We start from the raw sequence: 20,308 nt of genomic DNA on the forward strand, positions 1-20,308 counted from the left end.
AATTAAATGTCGACAAACGTTTTCTAACTATTAGTTTTTAATATTTAAATCTAATTTAAAGATTAATACTATAATAATTGCATATTACTACTTATCGAGGAAATAAAATAAGTGAATTTTGTTATAATATTTAATAAAGGAAATTGCATTTTTAAGAATATCAATTATCATTTTACAATTTGTTATATATTTGTCTAAATTTTCTCAGTCTTAAAAAGCTACCTATAGTAAATAATATTTTATTTTCATAACCTATTGTTCGTTTTAAATAAAATAGTTTGAATAGCTTTACTTCGAAATTGAGTACTTATATAAATATATTAGACTAAAATGTCATAATTTTTTTCAAAAATATATTCTCTGGTACTGGCCAGTTTTAGTAATTTATATTTTTAATATTATATTCATAGATAAATACTGTATATATTTAATATTTTGTATGTTTAATAACACTATTTATTATGGCTGATGTTACAAGATATAATATATAATGGCTATTATCATGGTTATTTTTTATTAATTATGTTGAATTTAAATTCTAATAAATAATCATGTATATAAATTGCACAATTGTACAGTTATTTAGTTTGTCTTATTATTAAATATTCTTTAATCTTGTAATCCTCCTCCCACGGGACCCACCTTGTCGTGGTGGAGGAGCTTGCGGGCCTTTAACTAGGTCTTACCAAGCGGTCCCAACCTCGGTACTGACCTTAAGTGGTTGGTATCGGAGCTTCCTCTGGTCTTGGCTGGCTGGAGGTGGCAGGTCGGAGGCAACCTACTCGCGATGAGCAAATGCTCTAAGGGAAGGAAAACCCTGACAAAAAACCCCTCAACTTCCAACTCGTCAAGGGGGTCACTTAGCACGGATGTAGTTACGTGTCAACGAGGATCCTGTAGATACCTGGCGCCCTCTGCAGTACACAGCCTTCCCCGTGGTACGCTGCTCTGCCACGGGGTGACCACCCCTTCATGCCCACTCGTGGGAACTATATGGAAACTAAAAAGAAACCAGGACCACCAACTGGCCAATTGGTGGACGGGAGCCAACCCGTTAAATTGGACGGCCTGGCAGACGCCGTAAAGTCTGCGACGAAGGATCTAATTTCTAATCGGTAATTTTTAAAATAAAACTAAAACTAGTGCATTATATTAATCAATAATATTTTTGAATTAAAATTCACGTTAATGTTTTATAAGACAATTAAACAACTTAGACTCTCTAGAGAATAACATAACATAATACACATTTCAATGGCACTACTGACAAATTGCAGTATTTTTTTAAAACTTATATTGCTTGTAATAAAAGTTAAGAAATCTGTTTGTTAGATCCAATATAGTCCTCAACCTGCTCAATCGTCTATCAACAATCAGACCAATTTCGTAAACAAGCCGAATTATTCATCTCGCGCCCGTAAAATGGTCAAAGTGTTGTATGGACGCGAGTACAGCCACTACGGCCTTACCAGAAATAATAATGTTACACTGTTATGCACGTACTTCGCGACTAATAAAAGGTACATATTTTTATACCTTAGAAATACATCAATTTTGAAGTTTTAAATTTGACATATTATTATGTTTTTATAGGGATCGTAGATTCCCTAATAGATTCAAACCAAATCAAAATGAAACCTCGAGTAATGACTTCCATTCAGATAAACGTAAATTATGTACTAGGTACACCTATTAAAAATGAACAGATTAAAATGTAAATAATATTATTAGTTTCTTTAAAAAATTCATTAAGCCAGCATTATCAATTTTGAAAATATGCTAAAATTATTCCGTCGTAATATTATCAAAATATTTTTATCTATTATACATTAATATATTAATTTTTCGCGTGCCACCTCGGGAACGCGTGCCATGGCTTTATTTTTTTATTCCTGATGCATATAGACAAAGATTATTGTTTACTCTATGCTATTAATTACTTATTACAAATAAATATGCTAATAATCAAAAATGTATAAATTCACACCGATTATATTATACTATTATACATATTGAACTATAACGACAGAAAATCAAAAATTAAATTTGAAATTTAGAACTGCATTTTGAAATAAATTTATTAATACAGGTTTTTTTTTTTTTTTGTTACAGACAATCATATGAGAAAAGCTCAAATAAAATTAATGCGGTTCTCGAAGGTCTAGGTTTTGTGTGCAATAATGATAAAATATACATATCGTGCATAATACATATTATACATATTATACACTGTTATAATGTTAATAATCAATATAATACCGGATACGGCACAAAAACTCATACGTCACCTGCAAAGTCAAAAGTAAATATATTTTTACTTATTTAATAAAATATTTAAGTGCCTAGAAAGAACATAATTTCAGATTACATCGCAAGTTTCAAATTAATTATGAATAAAATATTTAGATTAGTGATAGAAAAATTAAGGGTAATAAGTGTTAAATACTTTTCAACTAAATTAAAGAAATTTAAAAAAAAAAATGCAATAAACGATAATAATTGGCACATAAATCGTTTAAGTTTTTGTTAGCCTCATCTTCATTAAATTCAAATAGAATATTTCTAAATTTTAACATTAACGATTGTCTTTCAGTTTTTGTCACATCATGTTTGGTATCGCAAAGCCATCTCCAAATGGATTGACAAACATGGAAAGCACAAAGCAATAGTGTAGATTCCGGAAAGACTTCTTGTAGTGCTTGACGTTCTGCTGTACTATCGTCTGTCATGAATACTAAAGGTGAGTTTGGCCACAAAAACCATTTTCCCCTAAACTTTTTTTAAATAATTTAAATGCTTGGATATAGTTTTCTTTTGTTAAATATTTATGAATGACAGCACCTAAAGGAATGCCACCAACCTTTGAAACGCCAAAAAAAAAAGTGATACAAGAACCACTTTGATCACATGAACTTGTAGAGTCCACAAAAATAATGTCTTGGGAAAAAGGTATTTTGTAAGCTCTCATCATAAGTGGAGTAATAATTACTACACATAATGAAAACTCACAATGAACAGAACTACAGAATAAGAAAACTTCAAATTTCAATTATCTTGTAAATAATGAACTAATGAGCTATGATAACTGACAAGTGATAACGTATCTTGCGCAATGAGGGATGTGGGTGCCATACCCGTCTGACCGAATTCAGTTACGGTTCGTAAATACGTCGACCGGCTGCCGACGGCGAGTAGTGGGCGTGACTTAAACGCCGCACGCTTGCGGAATGCGAAAACACTTAACAGCGCATTCTCTCGGCCGTTGTATACGTTTCACTTTACGTGTAGCGTCCTCTTAATATTAGGCCCACTGCATTCAAATTTATTATCAATGTCATCCACCAATTTATTCACTTGCAAAAAAAGTAGCTGAAATAGTTGTTACCGAGACAGTGAAAGTAGAAATTGAAAGGATTTTTCAATAAAAAGGTTATTATTAATATTGGCGGCGCGGCAATTTTCAACTAGCACACCCCACTAGTTAGGTAATCATGCTATAAATCTGAAAATAAAAACAACAATTAATGTAAATCCCACAGTTAGCTATTATAAATTAATAACTACAGTAATTAATAATTACGGTTATTAGTTTATCCTTTTTGATCATAACACTTGGTTAGTTTTTCTAATGCACTTCGGCATTTATTTAAATCATCAGAATTCGCTTTCGTGCATTCTATAAAACTTTTTATTTCGTCCTCACATGGTGGCTTAATGTATTTTGATACCACTTTTTCCTAATAATAAATAAATTATCATTATAAATAATATATTATTTATAAATTTTTAAATTATTATACATACAACTAATACTTTTGTGGTCTCGACCACGATGATTTTAACAATATCCTTAGCCAGTGGTGGCCTGTATCAGTTTCCATAATTTTTTTAATATGATTGCCTAAAATATTAATAATATAATAGATAAAACGCATAAAAAACAAGGGAAAGAAATATTTATATGAACAATTTTAGCTTATAACTACATTTTTTTTTCTTAACATCAATATATATATATATTATGTTCATGCTATAAATCTGAAAATAAAAATAACAATTAATGTAAATCCCACAGTTAACTTTTATAAATAGTCATTACGGTTATTAGCTTATACCTTATTCTTTAAAACAATGTTTTAATTTTTTAAATTCTTCGATACATTTGTTCAGATTATTATTTTGTTTTTCAGCACATTTGATAAATTTAATAATTTCTTGTTCGCACTTGTTGTTACCTTCATTTTTTTTTTGCAACTTTTTCCTAATAACAAATAAATTATTATTATAAATAATATATTATTTATAAATTTTTAAATTATTATACATACAACTAATACTTTTGTGGTCTCGGCCACGATGATTTTAACAATATCCTTAGCCAGTGGTCGTCCTGTATCAGTTTCCATAATTTTTTTAATATGATTGCCTAAAATATTAATAATATAGTAGATAAAACGCATAAAAAACAAGGGAAAGAAATATTATATGAACAATTTTAGCTTATAACTACATTTTTTTTTCTTAACATCAATATATATATATATTATGTTCATGCTATAAATCTGAAAATAAAAATAACAATTAATGTAAATCCCACAGTTAACTTTTATAAATAGTCATTACGGTTATTAGCTTATACCTTATTCTTTAAAACAATGTTTTAATTTTTTAAATTCTTCGATACATTTGTTCAGATTATTATTTTGTTTTTCAGCACATTTGATAAATTTAATAATTTCTTGTTCGCACTTGTTGTTACCTTCATTTTTTTTTTGCAACTTTTTCCTAATAACAAATAAATTATTATTATAAATAATATATTATTTATAAATTTTTAAATTATTATACATACAACTAATACTTTTGTGGTCTCGGCCACGATGATTTTAACAATATCCTTAGCCAGTGGTCGTCCTGTATCAGTTTCCATAATTTTTTTAATATGATTGCCTAAAATATTAATAATATAGTAGATAAAACGCATAAAAAACAAGGGAAAGAAATATTTATATGAACAATTTTAGCTTATAACTACATTTTTTTTTCTTAACATCAATATATATATATATTATGTTCATGCTATAAATCTGAAAATAAAAATAACAATTAATGTAAATCCCACAGTTAACTTTTATAAATAGTCATTACGGTTATTAGCTTATACCTTATTCTTTAAAACAATGTTTTAATTTTTTAAATTCTTCGATACATTTGTTCAGATTATTATCATGTTTTTCAGCACATTTGATAAATTTAATAATTTCTTGTTCGCACTTGTTGTTACCTTCATATTTTTTTTGCAACTTTTTCCTAATAACAAATAAATTATTATTATAAATAATATATTATTTATAAATTTTTAAATTATTATACATACAACTACGATTGATTATTATTATTTCATCGGTATCACAATTAGCCGGTTTAAAAACTAAAATCCTTTATGTCTGAAAAGGGCCCCCAAAATATGTTAATGGGGCTCTTTGGGAGTGCAGGGCACCCCCAGCACCCCCGCTAATTGCGGCGCTGGGTTGAACCCTCCCCACTTCTTGCTCTTGGGCCTACTTACGGGTACAGAAAGGAGGCGTTTTAAGACTTATTTAGGTATATACCTACTCCAGGTGGTAACCATTAGTTAAATTTCTATGATTGTAGATAAAATAATAAATATTATGTATTACTTACTTATGATCCAAAAGATAAAATTGAATTGTTTACTTAAAATCTTAGGATATATAGAGTGATTCAACAAGCATGTTTACCTCCTTTTGTCAAAGTTCTATTTATTCAAAAACTTTTTTTTTAATTTTTAAATAACAGTACTTAAAGATCATATTTTAAAATTATTGATATTGTTTGTTCTATTTAAAGAGAAACTTATGAAGATATAATGTTACAGCTTTCAAATGACAACTTCCTTTTTGAACAGCAAAGTACCTATTTAAGTATTTAACAATTTTAACATATGACTATTCTTAGTAATTAGTAAATTTTATAACCAACAGAATTTAAAAAATTCATTATGAATCCTATTTAACCTACTGAGTACAATATTATTATTTATCAGGCGCGGATCCAGAACACATTTACAGGGGGAGGGGGAGGCAGGTTGAATAAAATTTCGCTAAAATCGCTATCGGCAAGACAATGCAATACATACAGTGTATACCAGAGTCTACGGAGGGGAGAGTAATTTCATTACCAGAATATTTTATGAAGAAAAAGTAAAATTTATAATTGTTTTTATAATTTGATGAACCTTCTGCTGATGTGTAATTTTGTAATATTGATTTTATTATCATAATATTACACAACATTATAATAACTACCGCAACTAACCACTGATTAATTATGTTAATTATTACAATAACATATTATGCTGTAATGTAAAATAATTATAATTTGTAGATAAAACACACGCAGCAAAAACCATTAAAGATGCCTATAAATATATTATAACTATTAACCACTCAAAAATAATGCGTTTGCCGTTTACACGACTATAATATAATATAGGTACCTATACCTCATGAGATTTTGCCGTTTAGCAACAAACACCGATGATACTGCAACAATGGTTTTACTAAGACGGCAAGACTTGTTTAATACATCAACAGTAGCGACATAATAAAGAACAAATTATTATTATTATACTAAATTGAGCCATTTGTCAAAATCAATTTATTACTGTCAGGGACATTACATCGCAACAATTTAGCCTCAAAACGTTTGGTGTGTTTTTAGACCCCAAAAACCCTATCTATACATATATATATATACGTATCCACTCGCACGCCACGTCCTCCCATGGCAATAATACACACACATAATATATATATATATATATATATATCTGTATCGGTGCGTAGTGGGCCTTTGCTGTTTGGTGCGAGACTCGTTGTAAATCGTAACGCACAGCGCGCGTACGTGCGTGCGTACGTACATATATATTTTTTCACTCTCCTTCAAACAGGGCTATAAAGAAGATAGGATATCATCAATCATCCCACGGTGGGCGGAGGGTTCTGTCGGAGGGACACGCGTAGACGAGAGAACATCACACGCCAATAAGTGTGACTCAACGTCCTTCTTCACCCCGGGCCCAGACATCTGCAACGTTTTTGGATTTCGTACAATTGACGAGATCAGGACTCAGACAAACACAATATTATATATATATATTTATACTTATGTGGCTATGTTTATACATGTATCATGTATGTATGTTTGTATGTATGTATGTACGAATACTTGTAGGTACCTTGGTCTTTACTACTACGACATAGAATAAGTCACAGCAAAACGTTATTGTTTCAATTTTATACCGCTCATAGTGAAATACAACTTCTTATACATATATTAATACAGGTAATCATATTTTGACGTTCAATAGGCAATTTAAAATTGTTTTTAGGAGCATATCATACTGCACGAATCGTTCTTGTTGTTCAAAACTGAAAACATGCGAGATGGGAATTTTATATGTTAAAACGTATTTTTCAAACAAGTTGAATAGTATTTTGTACATTATTCTCTATAGCAATTAATTTTCATAATATGTTAGGTTGTTAGGTACCGTTTAAACTTAATCTATTATTGAGAACAGTCATTTTAATCGTAAAAGTGGTGGTGTACTATAATAACGTCTAGCATGATAATTCAATTTTATTTAATGCAAAATCTCATCTTCACCGGTCGCATTCTGTTTGATGAGTTCGTTATGGCATTTATGGCAAAGCAGTACCTAACAATACCATCACTAACATTGTTTTTGGAAAAAGTGTTCACTACCTAAGTACATGACATTATATGGATATTTATTTTTTCAAATTTTGAACAGATTTTTAGATGTTTCTGATCACTTATTTACATTATATTCGATAGACTTGTTATTTTCCGATTAATAGTACCAGTGTGGCAGCGTACCACAGTGTCGTTTACTACACTAAACGCGAGATGGCGTTAAATGTTTAGTTTGAGCCAAATACTGCTAATGCCGATAATATTCCAACATGGTATTGAACAATATTTCCTAAATCCATCATTAAGAAGATGATTGTTTATCAACGCAAAAACAAAAATTATTGCAATAACGGAAAAACAAAGTTAGCTGCGTAGATACCTAATTATAGACATTGAGAGTCGAAACCCAGAAAAAAAATTATTGTTAAAAAGACGAAGTGATATTAATATATTATAAGTATGAATGATTATTGATTAGAGTTGAATTTCATAACATGATAAACCTTGAATATATTGTTTTAAATTTAAATATTATAATAACGGAATGCCAAGTATGTAAAATTTAGAAAAATGTATCATGATGGTTATGTTGGATAATCAGAATAAATCTATTGTAATTTGTAATAAATAACCGTAGGTATTCAATAAATAGCATAACATTGAAAAGTGATGAATTTCATTTAATCAATACAATATAATGCATAATATTATATAATAATTTTATATTTCACTGTATGAAATTCAAAATTAAATATTATCAATATCATATATTTGATTGATAATCATTGTATTTCAAACTATTTGTTTATTTTATAATAAAATCAGTTTCGCGTATAATTAAGATTTTATTTATCAATGAACTTTTTATTAAGTTAAGTATATTATATTATATCCTTAAACATATGTATACTTTTAGATTTTAAACGGAGTAATGAATGAATAGATTTTACAATGATGTGTGTTTTTTGTTTGTTTCTGTGTCTGTGTACAGCATAACTTCAAACTTGTCGAAATAATGCTTCAATTTCAAACTACGGGATGGTTTCCAATGGTAAAGTGAATATGCTTGGTGCATTATAGAGGTAAAAAACACATTTTCCAACAGTTTTTAAAAAAATCGAGAAAAACAAAAAAAAAGTGACGGAAAGCGGGAATTTTTATGCCAAACCAGTTTTCGATCAAATCGATTTTTGATATGGTTGTAACTCAAAAACAAATCACTGTAAATACTTGAAATTTTCACTAAATGTTTATATTAGGTTTATCTATATACAATTAAATTTAAAAAATATTTATGCTATTTATAGACCACCAAAATTTTTGATTATTCTAAGAATTTTTTTTTGAAGTGTTGATAACAATTTGAAAATTTAATACAAGGTTTCTTATGAGTAAGTTGTTCTTATTGTAGTTAAAAAAAAAAAAATCAAAAATTGATTGTCACAATTTTTTTTTTTTAAAGTATTTTTAGTTTTTACAAAATATGTCAAAATCTTAAGTTGAAAAACCATAAAATATTTTGTGTTTATATCTAGGGATAAAAAATTTCACACTAAGTTTTCCTTCAAGTAACTATAGAGAAAACTCGAAGCATCATTATAAGAATAATTTTAAGTGAGTTTGAATTTTAAATTTTTACGAAATCGCGTAACGATGACGATTTATCCTCAAACGAGTCAAACGAGTTTAAATATAGTTTAATTTTATAAGTTTATATTTAAAAGTTAAATCATAGATACTTGACAATTTCACCAGTTATTTAGATTGGAGTTTTCTTTACATAATTTTCTTTTCAAAATATTTTGCTTATTTTAATGCTGTTAATAGGCATTTGAAATATTCGTTTTTGTTTTTAAATATCGATAAAAATTTGTTGGCCGAGTCAAAATACTTGAAAATTTAATACAAAGTTCCTCACGAGTTGGTCTTATAATCATTCAAAAAAATTTTTTTTATTAGCATTTGAAGTTCAAATATTGACAACATTTCGTCCAAATCATTAATATTTGCAAATTTTTTTGTAGGTATAATTCATAATTTTTTTTTTTTATAAGTAGCTAAGAGTTGACAATTTAATACAGGATTTTCCATAAGTTTAGCTTACAATAACTATAAAAGAACTTACATTTTTGGTGTATTCAGGCCATTGAAACAGACATAACTTTTTTCACCAACCACTGGAAATTATATCCTAGGCTGACAAATCATCTTCATTCAGAATCGTTTTTCGTATACAATGATACCTATCATTGGATTCAAAATTAACACTCCTATAATATAAAATAGTGCGATCCACACGGCACCTAATGTACAGCAGAGCAGTACCAACTTTTTTATTTTAAATATCTATTTCATAGCTATATAGGTTTAAATGCTGTTAAGTACGAATTAAAACATATTATATATTAATATTTTAATTCGTGCTGTTAGGAATGACCTTGTTTCGATTTTCTTTAATACCTATCATATATGCTTTTATGAGTAATTAATACTAACTTGTATTTGATTAAGTAATTTATTTTCTGACAAGAATATAATAATTAATAAAATTCGTATTATTTTTGTCCAAAGAATTACCGGCTACCAAATGTTATAATTTATAATAATGACTTCATTTTTGTTTTTAATCTACAATGACTACTACCTTATAGATCTCTTACATTTTCTATAAATTATAATACACGATTAACAATAAACACGATTAATAATACTTTAGACGTACATAAATAATGTAACTATTACACGATGTAAACTATATTCACAATAAATAATTAATGAAATCAAATGAAATAAGAAAATCAAATGAATGATCAATGAATTAAGAAAACGATATTTTTAATGTACAACAAATATATCTTAAAACTAACATAAACCATCACTCTTATTTAATACATAAGTGTCAACGCGTCAAGTGTTATTATGTGTTTCTTACTTAATTTCATTTTTTTATTGTTTGTTTAAATATTAAATTATTAGAATTTGTTAACTAAGAAAATTACACTAATTTTATCATACACCATAGTTGTTATCAACATCAAAATTATTAACAATTTATAATAAATTATAGTAATTGTTCAGATGAGTGCATAATATCACTACAATAATAATCGAGTATATAATTATCTTTACAATGAATAGAATATGATTTTGTTTTGAATGGTTATAGCCTTATATGTAAGTGTACAATATAAAATTATGGTGGTTGTTTATTAAAAAGTAAGTTCATATTTTAATTATTGCTAAAAAAATATTTTACTAAATAAATAAGATCCATATGTTCAAAAACTGTACATAATATAATATAATACTTATTATGTTTAATCAAAATCAAAGATATAAATTAAATATTGTGAAGTGTAAAACACCATGTTTACATACAATATTATTTTTATTATTTTTCTTTATTTAAATTATAATTAATTAGGTACTATTAATTTAAATGCCAATGTTTTAATGTATTGTGTAATGAAGTTTCAATTTGAAAAAAAAAAATTAGATTGAAAATATAAGTTTTTAAGTATAGGTTTTTTTATAAGCCGTTATTATAACTACTATTATAACTTTATAATTCCAACAACAACAATTTAACGATTTACATTAGATATGGACACACCAACAAGTTCCAATCCTGGTCAGCCGAATCGCGACGGCATGTACCTGATATCATGGGCAATTTGCCGAAAATCTAATCCAGGTGGAAATTTTCCACGAAGTCGGCAGGATTACGAATAATCTAGAGACCGTAATACTACCAATTCCCCATGTTGGAAATTCCATGTTGCATGTTGAATAAGTACATATAAGCGCATGTGGTTGCAGGCGCTCCGATACAGAAGAGAGAGTGAGAGAGTGGGTCGACGTTTTTCCAATATTATCAGAGATGAGAGAAGTCGTACCACTGCGAGAAATTGTTGAAAACGTTATAAGAGTTAAGTTCACGTATTTAGCTGATGTCACCATACAATACTTTTTAGGTCCAAACTATTTCAGGGATTAACTTAATGACGTTGTACATTCTATATCTACTATACAGCCAAGCTGATTAATTACTCTTCCTTATTTTCATTCAATAAATAAATGTAACGTAAAGTATTTGATAATTTAAAAATTTGTTATTTGTTAATTTTTATGTAATTTAAAATAATAGATGTTATTATTGTTGTTACTATTATTAACTTCCTTGTAGAAAGATTTATATCAATTTTGATTCGCGATAAATGTATTCAGTTTTTTCTGCGGATTTTCGTAATGGCAAATACATTTTTATAAGACCGATAAAGTTTCTTTTTGGAGCCATAAAAACTCAAAATGTTCGCTCGTGCAATGTCCGGTACTGAAAACAGTAAACACAGGCCATAATAACGACATGAGTCTAGAAAATCGTTATGGAAATGCTCTATCAGTATTTTCCGCCATATATCAATGAATAAAAATTAGTATTATATGCAGTGAGTGATACGTTTTTATTTTTTTTAGATTCTGAGCGGAGCGAGGAATGTATTGGTTTTACAACGATGTTTATTTCTTTTTTATTCTGAAAACACTTTTTCTCCTTCTAAACTTGCTCAAAAGTACAAGTGTAGCATATTTCCTGAAAGGTAATGTTCTTGAACTGGTACTTTAGAGAAGTCATTTTTCGATTTTCGAAATGATATAAAAGCGGTTAAAGGATAAAAAATGTACAACTTCACGATTATGTATTATTATAAAATAATTACGGCTTTGTTTATCATCATAGAAACGAATAAAATGAAATAAAAAAGATCTCCTCGTCCGCTCAGAATCGTTTTTTATCGAAAGCAATCATATTGCATTCAAATCGAATACTTTCAGTAAAATTACACTATCCTGTTCGAGGACTAAAGGGACGATGGACAAACATCCACCAGCGAAATGCGCTGACCTACTTTTTTATTTTGTAGTACTTACAAAAAATACTAAACTATACTCTCAAATTGTGTGTTAAGGGTGTATATTAAATTGTCATAATATGAATTAAATATTTATTAAATTTGCTGTAAAATAACTATAAATTGCTTAGATACCTATAATATAATAGTTGATATCTAACAAATTTTAGTATGGTTATACATATATTTCTAATCATCTTATCATCTTATCATTTTCTTTAGCTGCAGCTCCAATGGATTTCATACGGTTGTCGAATGTAATGATAATTAAAGTAATATATCCTACAACCAGGTCCAATCGTAACCTATGTGTGTCAATAACTTGGTTCTCTTATATAGTGTCGAACTTTCCGGCTACTCCTTCCTTGATGCGATTCTCCCAAGAGTTATGTCTCGCTAAATATAGACTGGAGTAACAAAATCAGTGGTTGGTGACATGAGCGAGGTTTTCAATGTTGTTACCACGTTGTCTACACCTTCTGTCATCCGTCATCCGAGTTGAGGGTGTATGAAGCGCCAATCTGCAAAACGGCAGAAGTCTCCATTCTTTAAGAAGTGGGTTGATGCAGAGTGCGCAGAGGCACAATTTATGAAAATTAATACAATTGCCAAACACTCGTACACGTAAATTATATAAATCATTGGCGAAGCGCAACGCATTGAGCACGCCCTGGGTGTATAGTACCGTGGCTGATGGTGGAGTGAGTCTCGGAAGTAGGAATAAACAATATTTCACGTAATAACAAGCGTTGCATATCTTGCGCACACAGCTATCGCATGCTCTGTTAATAAATGTTACGATCAAAATAAACACAGACAAGTATAACAGATAATAATTTCATCTGTTTAGATGAAATTTTTGTCATATACTATGATATTTTTAAATACGCAGTATATTATTGATGACAAAATAATTTTGTATTTAAACTAATTATGTTTGTATTCTTGAGCATGCCCTGAGAATTCGCCTCTGAGTTCGTAGATTTTGTAATGTAATTTTCGTACAGTTCTAAACCAATTTTTTTTATAATTGTCACCTTGTTCTTCCAAGCATTGGAAGAAATTCAACAATATGAATTTGAATTTATAACTCAATGAGATTAAGTTAACTCTATAGCGAATAGCGATTAATGATCAAAAAGAATTTTTATTGAAAAATATTCATTAATTGGGACTAAAGACTTTTCATTGAGGGTTATGGCTTTATAATAGCTTTCATTATAGCAATCGTTAGTTAACAATTTGTCAGTTTAAATGTCAGCGGAAATGCTGTTCAATTGTCATTGATGTGTGTTGTGTGTGTATCTGTTATAATTACAATAGGTGTATGAGTCGGGCAAACTACCTACTTGTATTTTAAACTTCAAAAATATTTTAACCAAGGATATAATATAACTGGTTTTATGAAAATAGTATCTAATATTACTTGAAAAGTTGGAATTTAAAATAAGTTTTTTAGTATAAGTTAACTACTCGTGTATGTAAAATTTTACTAATTTAACTTTAAACTTAAAATACAAATAAAATACTATTTTTGGAGCACTTAATAATACTATCACTTTTATGTTTAATAATAGCTTAATTGATTAAGCTGTATGTAAGTTATAGTGTTCGCAAAGGTAGAGATTTAACAAAACCTAACTAAAACGTTTGGCATTGTAGACCTAACCTAAAGTATTACATTTGTCTTGTGTTAGTTGAACAAAATATAGGTAGATATAAATGATATAATACAACATCTAAATTAAATAAACCGGTTCAATTTTTTTAATTTATTATATTTTCATTAAAATGTAAAATATTGTATATTAACTAAAAAATATTTAAGAAGATTTGTTAAATTAAATGTTTTTTAATACTTTTGTCGTTGTACCTATATTTTGTTGCTGTGTGCCTGTGTAATGTGTACTTATGTAGTGTATTTTTGAAACAAAATATTATACTTATTTTACGTTTTATATTATATTTAGTTTTAAAATGTATATAATTACTTTATAGTATCTAATATAGTTCAAAATGTTCAAATACTAGGTACCTATACATTATTTTTAATTTTTACATATTGTAATCAGATAGAACGATATTATTATAATTAAATATTCACGTTCAAATTCGTTTTAATACTTCTTTTCAAATTTTATTGCAGTATTACAGTTATTTATAACTATATTAAATTTATTATTTATGCATTATATGGTACTTAGAAAAGTATACGATATAATGTATACATTATAATCGTGTTATTTTGTATACATAATATCATTTTCCGTCATAAATCATAGAAAGAAAAAATTATAATTATCCGATTTTAAAGTTAGGTTAAAAAAAATTGTTGGTAAATTGAATAGGTGGCAAAATTTAATATAATCTGAAACATTGAGCGCGCTCTAATGGAAAAAACTAACAAAGTTATTTTACGTCATAATATAATATTATTAAGTATAATCACATTTAGAAGCTAATAGATAGAGCCCCTAACAATTTGATACTCCGACGATATTATCGTTTAATTTTTGTATCACAATTTTAATTTTGAAAACTGTTTTGAATTTGTTTACCTGTAACCACAAAAAAATTACATTCGAGATTAGGTCATTCCTAACTATTGATTAAATTAATTTAATTGTATAAAAGTTGAAATGTCCACTGTTAGACATTAGTTGTACAACTTTTTGGTATAGATAGGTACATACAGTTAAAATTAAGTTTAAAAAAATAAACCAAATTCCGACTTTTCTTTGTCTTTATACCTCATCGACTATTGCATACATATATATTTAACATTATTTCTCAGAACAAGAAAAAAATAGAAAAAATCGAGCTTCACTGAATCTCCAGAGATTTTCTCCTAAATGTGTCACAATACTCTTGACTACAACTCTTGACTAATCTATATGTGCTTACTTTGAATTTTGATGTATGTTTAGGTCAATGGTAGTATTATATTATTAATTATTATACTATAGATTTGCATAGTTTATATAAAAGTACTTACCTAATATATTTTGTAAATCTTGCTAACACTGTTGGTATAAACTATTAAGTGTTAAAATATGAAAAGTACCTACCAATGCTTTTATAATATAAGTACTCAAACTTACAAGTATGCATAAGAAAATACTTTTTATGCGCTACAATGTAGATTTATAATATTTTCACAAACGAACTGATTAAACTTATTGTATTACTATTGAATAGTATCACTGCGAACTACGCGTTTGCTTATACGATATTATATAAATATAAATATGCAAATATAAAACACTACCTTTTTTCTGATGGCCCTCAGTCAAATATACACCTAATATATAAAAATGTTTAAGGTGTTACGGGAACAACTTTTATGATTATAATTTTTGGTATTTTTTTCATATATTAGATCCTTTTGAAAATATGTATAATAGGTAGGTAATAGGGCCTCGCGAATCCTATACCGTTGTCGCGATGTCCCCACCCAACCCCACATATTCCGACCTTTGATGCAAATACCTGTATGACGTGATCTATACGCATGGTTGTTTGCCCTTTCACAGTAGAAAAGTCGTAACGATATTATATTATTCCGACTGACAGGTAGTATTGCATCTCACCAGGACGGGACGTGAGGGGGATCCGCCCTCTCCATACGGCAGCGGCCATGTTTGACATGTTCAAACGATTGCTTGCAAGTCCGTTGTCATCGTCTTGGCATCAGTTGGACGTATAATAATTATATGACGTATTATTTCATCGTTCTGTACCCGATAGGTATATTTAAATAATAAAATAATGTTATATAAACGCGCGGAGAGAATTTATTGTTTTTATATTAAAATATGCTTAAACTTTATTGCAAGTGAGGACCATAAGGTCGAACTGAACTTATTTAAGAACTTGCGTTGTGGTTTAAAAAGGTTATGTTTGAATCCGATGACGTCACCGAAAGAAATTTAAAAATTGTAAAAATATATGTACTTATATGTTTTTGAAATATTATTTTCAAAATGTCAATTACCTTGAAACCTAAGAATAAGCGTTATTGAATAAAGACATTTTAAAATTTTAATGCAATATTATACTATCATTATTATCAATGCTTGACAAGCCGCAAAAATATGATCTATTTAGGATCGGCCATAATTTTGTTTTTAATAATAGTATAAAACTATGTATAGGTAATATGTTTTTGACGCACACACATCCGCCGGTCCCACAAGGTATGCTATTATCTAACATTATCATCGGGTACGGTCATATATAAATAAAGATAGATTATTATTTTTTTACTCAGAGACAATAATAATATCTTGCAAACGCTAAGTGATTTTTTTAAAGGAATTTTCCCGTTTATTTCGTATTTTTCCTTATACGTATATATAGTAATTCTAGCTATTATAGGTACATAATGTTTATAATTTTGTATGGGTACCCTCCTACCTACCATAGTACTGCCTACCAAGCTACCTAATCATTATATTTCAGTTTTTTTGTTGGCTATAATTATTATTTATCATATTATTCGTATGACATGCAATAAAAAATGAATGCACGTTTCTCACTACAGCAATAAACTATATGAAATGTGCAATGATTTAAATATTTTAACTCTATTATAATATTATTATGGGTGTATATTATTGTTTATATTATAGAATATATGTGCACATAAAATACACAGCCGAATCAAACATTTACACGTAGGTTTAATACAGTTATTCACTAGTCAGTATAGTATAACATACATTTATAATTTAAAGTATGTATAGATAAAATAGCTGTGTATTTTATTGGGTCGTTTGGAGAAAAAGTTGTGGATTTCAATTTCAAAGATTCAAAATTATATAAGAATTCACCTCGCCATAATAATACTACGAAAAAAATGCCATATAAATTAAATACAATAATATAATATACGATATACGTTAATACATTAGTACCTATATTCTTTTATAGTTATGTATATTATACATAAATAAAAATATATAATAATTAATAATAGATCATTATACTATATAGTTATAATTTATTAACTAATGGATATATTATATTTAATATTATATTATACTTAATAAATTAAGAACCAACGACGACTATATTCTAGACTGTGTTTTTTTTATTATAAATGTCACTTATTCATTGGAAGTCACCAGTTAAAGCCTTAAAAGTGAAAAAGTTTTGAATAATTATTATTATTATATAACGCATCACCAAACAATAACACCATATTGTAGCATGTATATTGTGCATTAGTCAAGTGTATGAAATGCGTAAAAGGTATACGGATTGTATTATTAAGCCACGTATATACACTATACATAATATAATATATAGGCTAAAACAATTACTTAACCCTTCGCTCGAAAAGGGACCTTTTTCGATGTCCGCGCGGTTAATGGAATAAAATTGTCTCGGTAAAATAATAATTTTCTTACAACACAATACAATATAATATTTATTAAAATATATACTCACCCACATAGTATAATATAGTACTACACGTCATATCAAATTATTTTAGCACTTAACAGATGCGTGCAAAATAAAAATTCATCGTTTTAAAACATATTTTTAGTTTTTACAATAAAAATTTACATATTTACACACGTGAGTACGTGAAACGCACACACTAACACTTAAGTCGATATAATAAACATAAATTAAATCTTATTGTAAGGTATACCGTATACTATTAAACAAGTTGACAAAACAAATTTATGAATTCTTAGAAATATTATTTCAATCTAACCAATTGCAAAAAACTCAAACCATTCGAATAAATCTTGATTTTTTTTTAGGAGCCTGTATGATAATTTTAAATACTTTTGATTTTATTTAATAAAATTAGAGTAATTTAAAGTATTTACCTCGTTGTTCATATTTTAACCAACTACTTACTTATGTAATAAAGTGAGTTCGTAATCAGTCGATATCAGTAATATCACTAGAGTTATTCAATTATAAAAGTGCTTATTAGAAATTAATATAACTTTGAAGAGTTCAAATTATCCAAATTTGTATCTATTTGAAAATATGTATTTATTTTTCATACAAATTTAAAAATTTGAAAATTCTAATGTGTTACCAGCATTCTAATACGTTTATACGTACAAATCAATTTCGGTCTAAATAGAATGATGTCTCTGCGTATATTTTAATATTTTTGTATAACGTGTATGGTGTAAATACGTCACCGAATTGAAGAAGATTTTTCATTTTATACTTATAAGTTATAATTAATTAATTTATTTATTTGAATTCACGTACAATTATAATTTAATACCAATTGGCTTATTTTTATTTAGTTTTTAATCAAACTCGACACTTAAAGTGCGTATACCGTATATGAGAAACACGATGAGCGCATTTATAGACGATATACCAGAAATATATTACCTACCTTTATACCTACATGTACATTTATGTGCCTATGTATATATACATAACGTTCAGAAATGTTCGACGTTGGAACACCGGCCGATATAGGTATAAACTGTTTGATTTATTATTAATGAACAGAGTTTATATGGAAATAATATTATTATACATATAATATATGCATACACGACATGTGTGTGTTATAATAATATTTTGCTTTTACCGTAATTAGCAGCCGCCGTGAAGTTTTCGAAAAATGTATACACGACAACGGCCTTATACTAATAGTAATAATAATAATAAACTCGTATGTGGGCTTCGATCGCGTTTACCTACCGTCAAACCGCTCAAAATGTTTGGCGGGCGAAAAAATAAAGTTCGATCGCACTTTTGGACCACGGCTGTATCTGCAGAGTGTGTACACGCCGAAGAGGGCAATACATGTAGTATAACTTTAATGGAAAAAAATCGTAGGTATTTCCCATGTTAAGTAGAGTTGGCCAACAACACAATTTTTTAATTTTTATTTCATACAGCCCGCAACGACGATATATGTATAATAAATCATGTTAAAAATACTGTTAATGTATGCATATTATATTGTTATTCGTTACTATATTATTATTATTTATTACCTATATCAAAAGAATATGGGATTATAACAGTGTAATATTGATACAGTGGTAAAAATATTAAATTATTTATTTAAATCTGACAATGTTTAATTTATAATATAATTCACGAGTAGGGTACGATTCAATTATTTAAGTATTTACTTTAGTTTCTTTTAAGTAATTGTAATTATTTATCGATATCATTTAACTCTTGGTGATAAATTTAATATCATAGGCTATACACAATTTATCATAGACCTATTTTAATTTATACCTGTACTATATAGGTAGGTATTATGTAAGTTTACTATAATGTAATACTAAAAGATTTCTTAATACTATATAAACTGTAATAGTAGTTGTTCTTAAATAACTCAACTTTTTTGAGAGCAGAAAATTCGTGTCAAAAACAAATAACGTATGAACAAACAATAACTTAATATATATTATATATAATATTATGTCTGTGTGATTATGTATAAGACTAACGTAGTACATGTACATTACATTAGTAATACTTATTAAAATAGTTCAATAAAATAATAAACTGCATCTATTTTAAATGTTATTCAATCGAAGTTCTAACGTATTTTATCGAGGACTATAACCAACCGTGTATATTTTACTATTTTAGTCTATGGAACATACATAATATATACACTCGCTCGGAGTGTAACTATGTATATT

General features: G+C 27.8%; 1 protein-coding gene and 1 long non-coding RNA gene across 8 annotated transcripts in view; both read left to right on the plus strand.

Annotated features, from left to right (window-relative positions):
- Positions 1–20,308, plus strand: part of LOC126549705 (uncharacterized) — a 33,924-nt gene that overhangs the window by 238 nt on the left and 13,378 nt on the right. For 2 of the 7 annotated variants that reach the window (XM_050199791.1, XM_050199797.1), the window contains exons 1-2: positions 637–1,115; positions 1,344–1,520. The exons of 1 other annotated variant lie outside the window; for it this stretch is intronic. In XM_050199791.1, the coding sequence (XP_050055748.1) occupies positions 973–1,115; positions 1,344–1,520 (320 nt within the window). In that variant the 5' untranslated portion in view covers positions 637–972. Of the gene's footprint in view, positions 1–636; positions 1,116–1,332; positions 1,521–1,593; positions 1,715–20,308 lie in introns of those variants that run through there. 4 more of the 7 variants (XR_007603818.1, XR_007603821.1, XR_007603819.1 and 1 more) reach the window with 4 other exon arrangements.
- LOC126549722 (uncharacterized) lies at positions 1,800–3,337 on the plus strand. The gene is made up of 3 exons (XR_007603836.1): positions 1,800–2,302; positions 2,594–2,740; positions 2,839–3,337. It is a non-coding gene; the product is annotated as an uncharacterized LOC126549722 (long non-coding RNA).

The sequence above is a fragment of the Aphis gossypii genome, chromosome 1 (genome assembly GCF_020184175.1).
Source record: "Aphis gossypii isolate Hap1 chromosome 1, ASM2018417v2, whole genome shotgun sequence".
In the NCBI taxonomy this organism is placed as follows: Eukaryota; Metazoa; Arthropoda; class Insecta; order Hemiptera; family Aphididae; genus Aphis; species Aphis gossypii.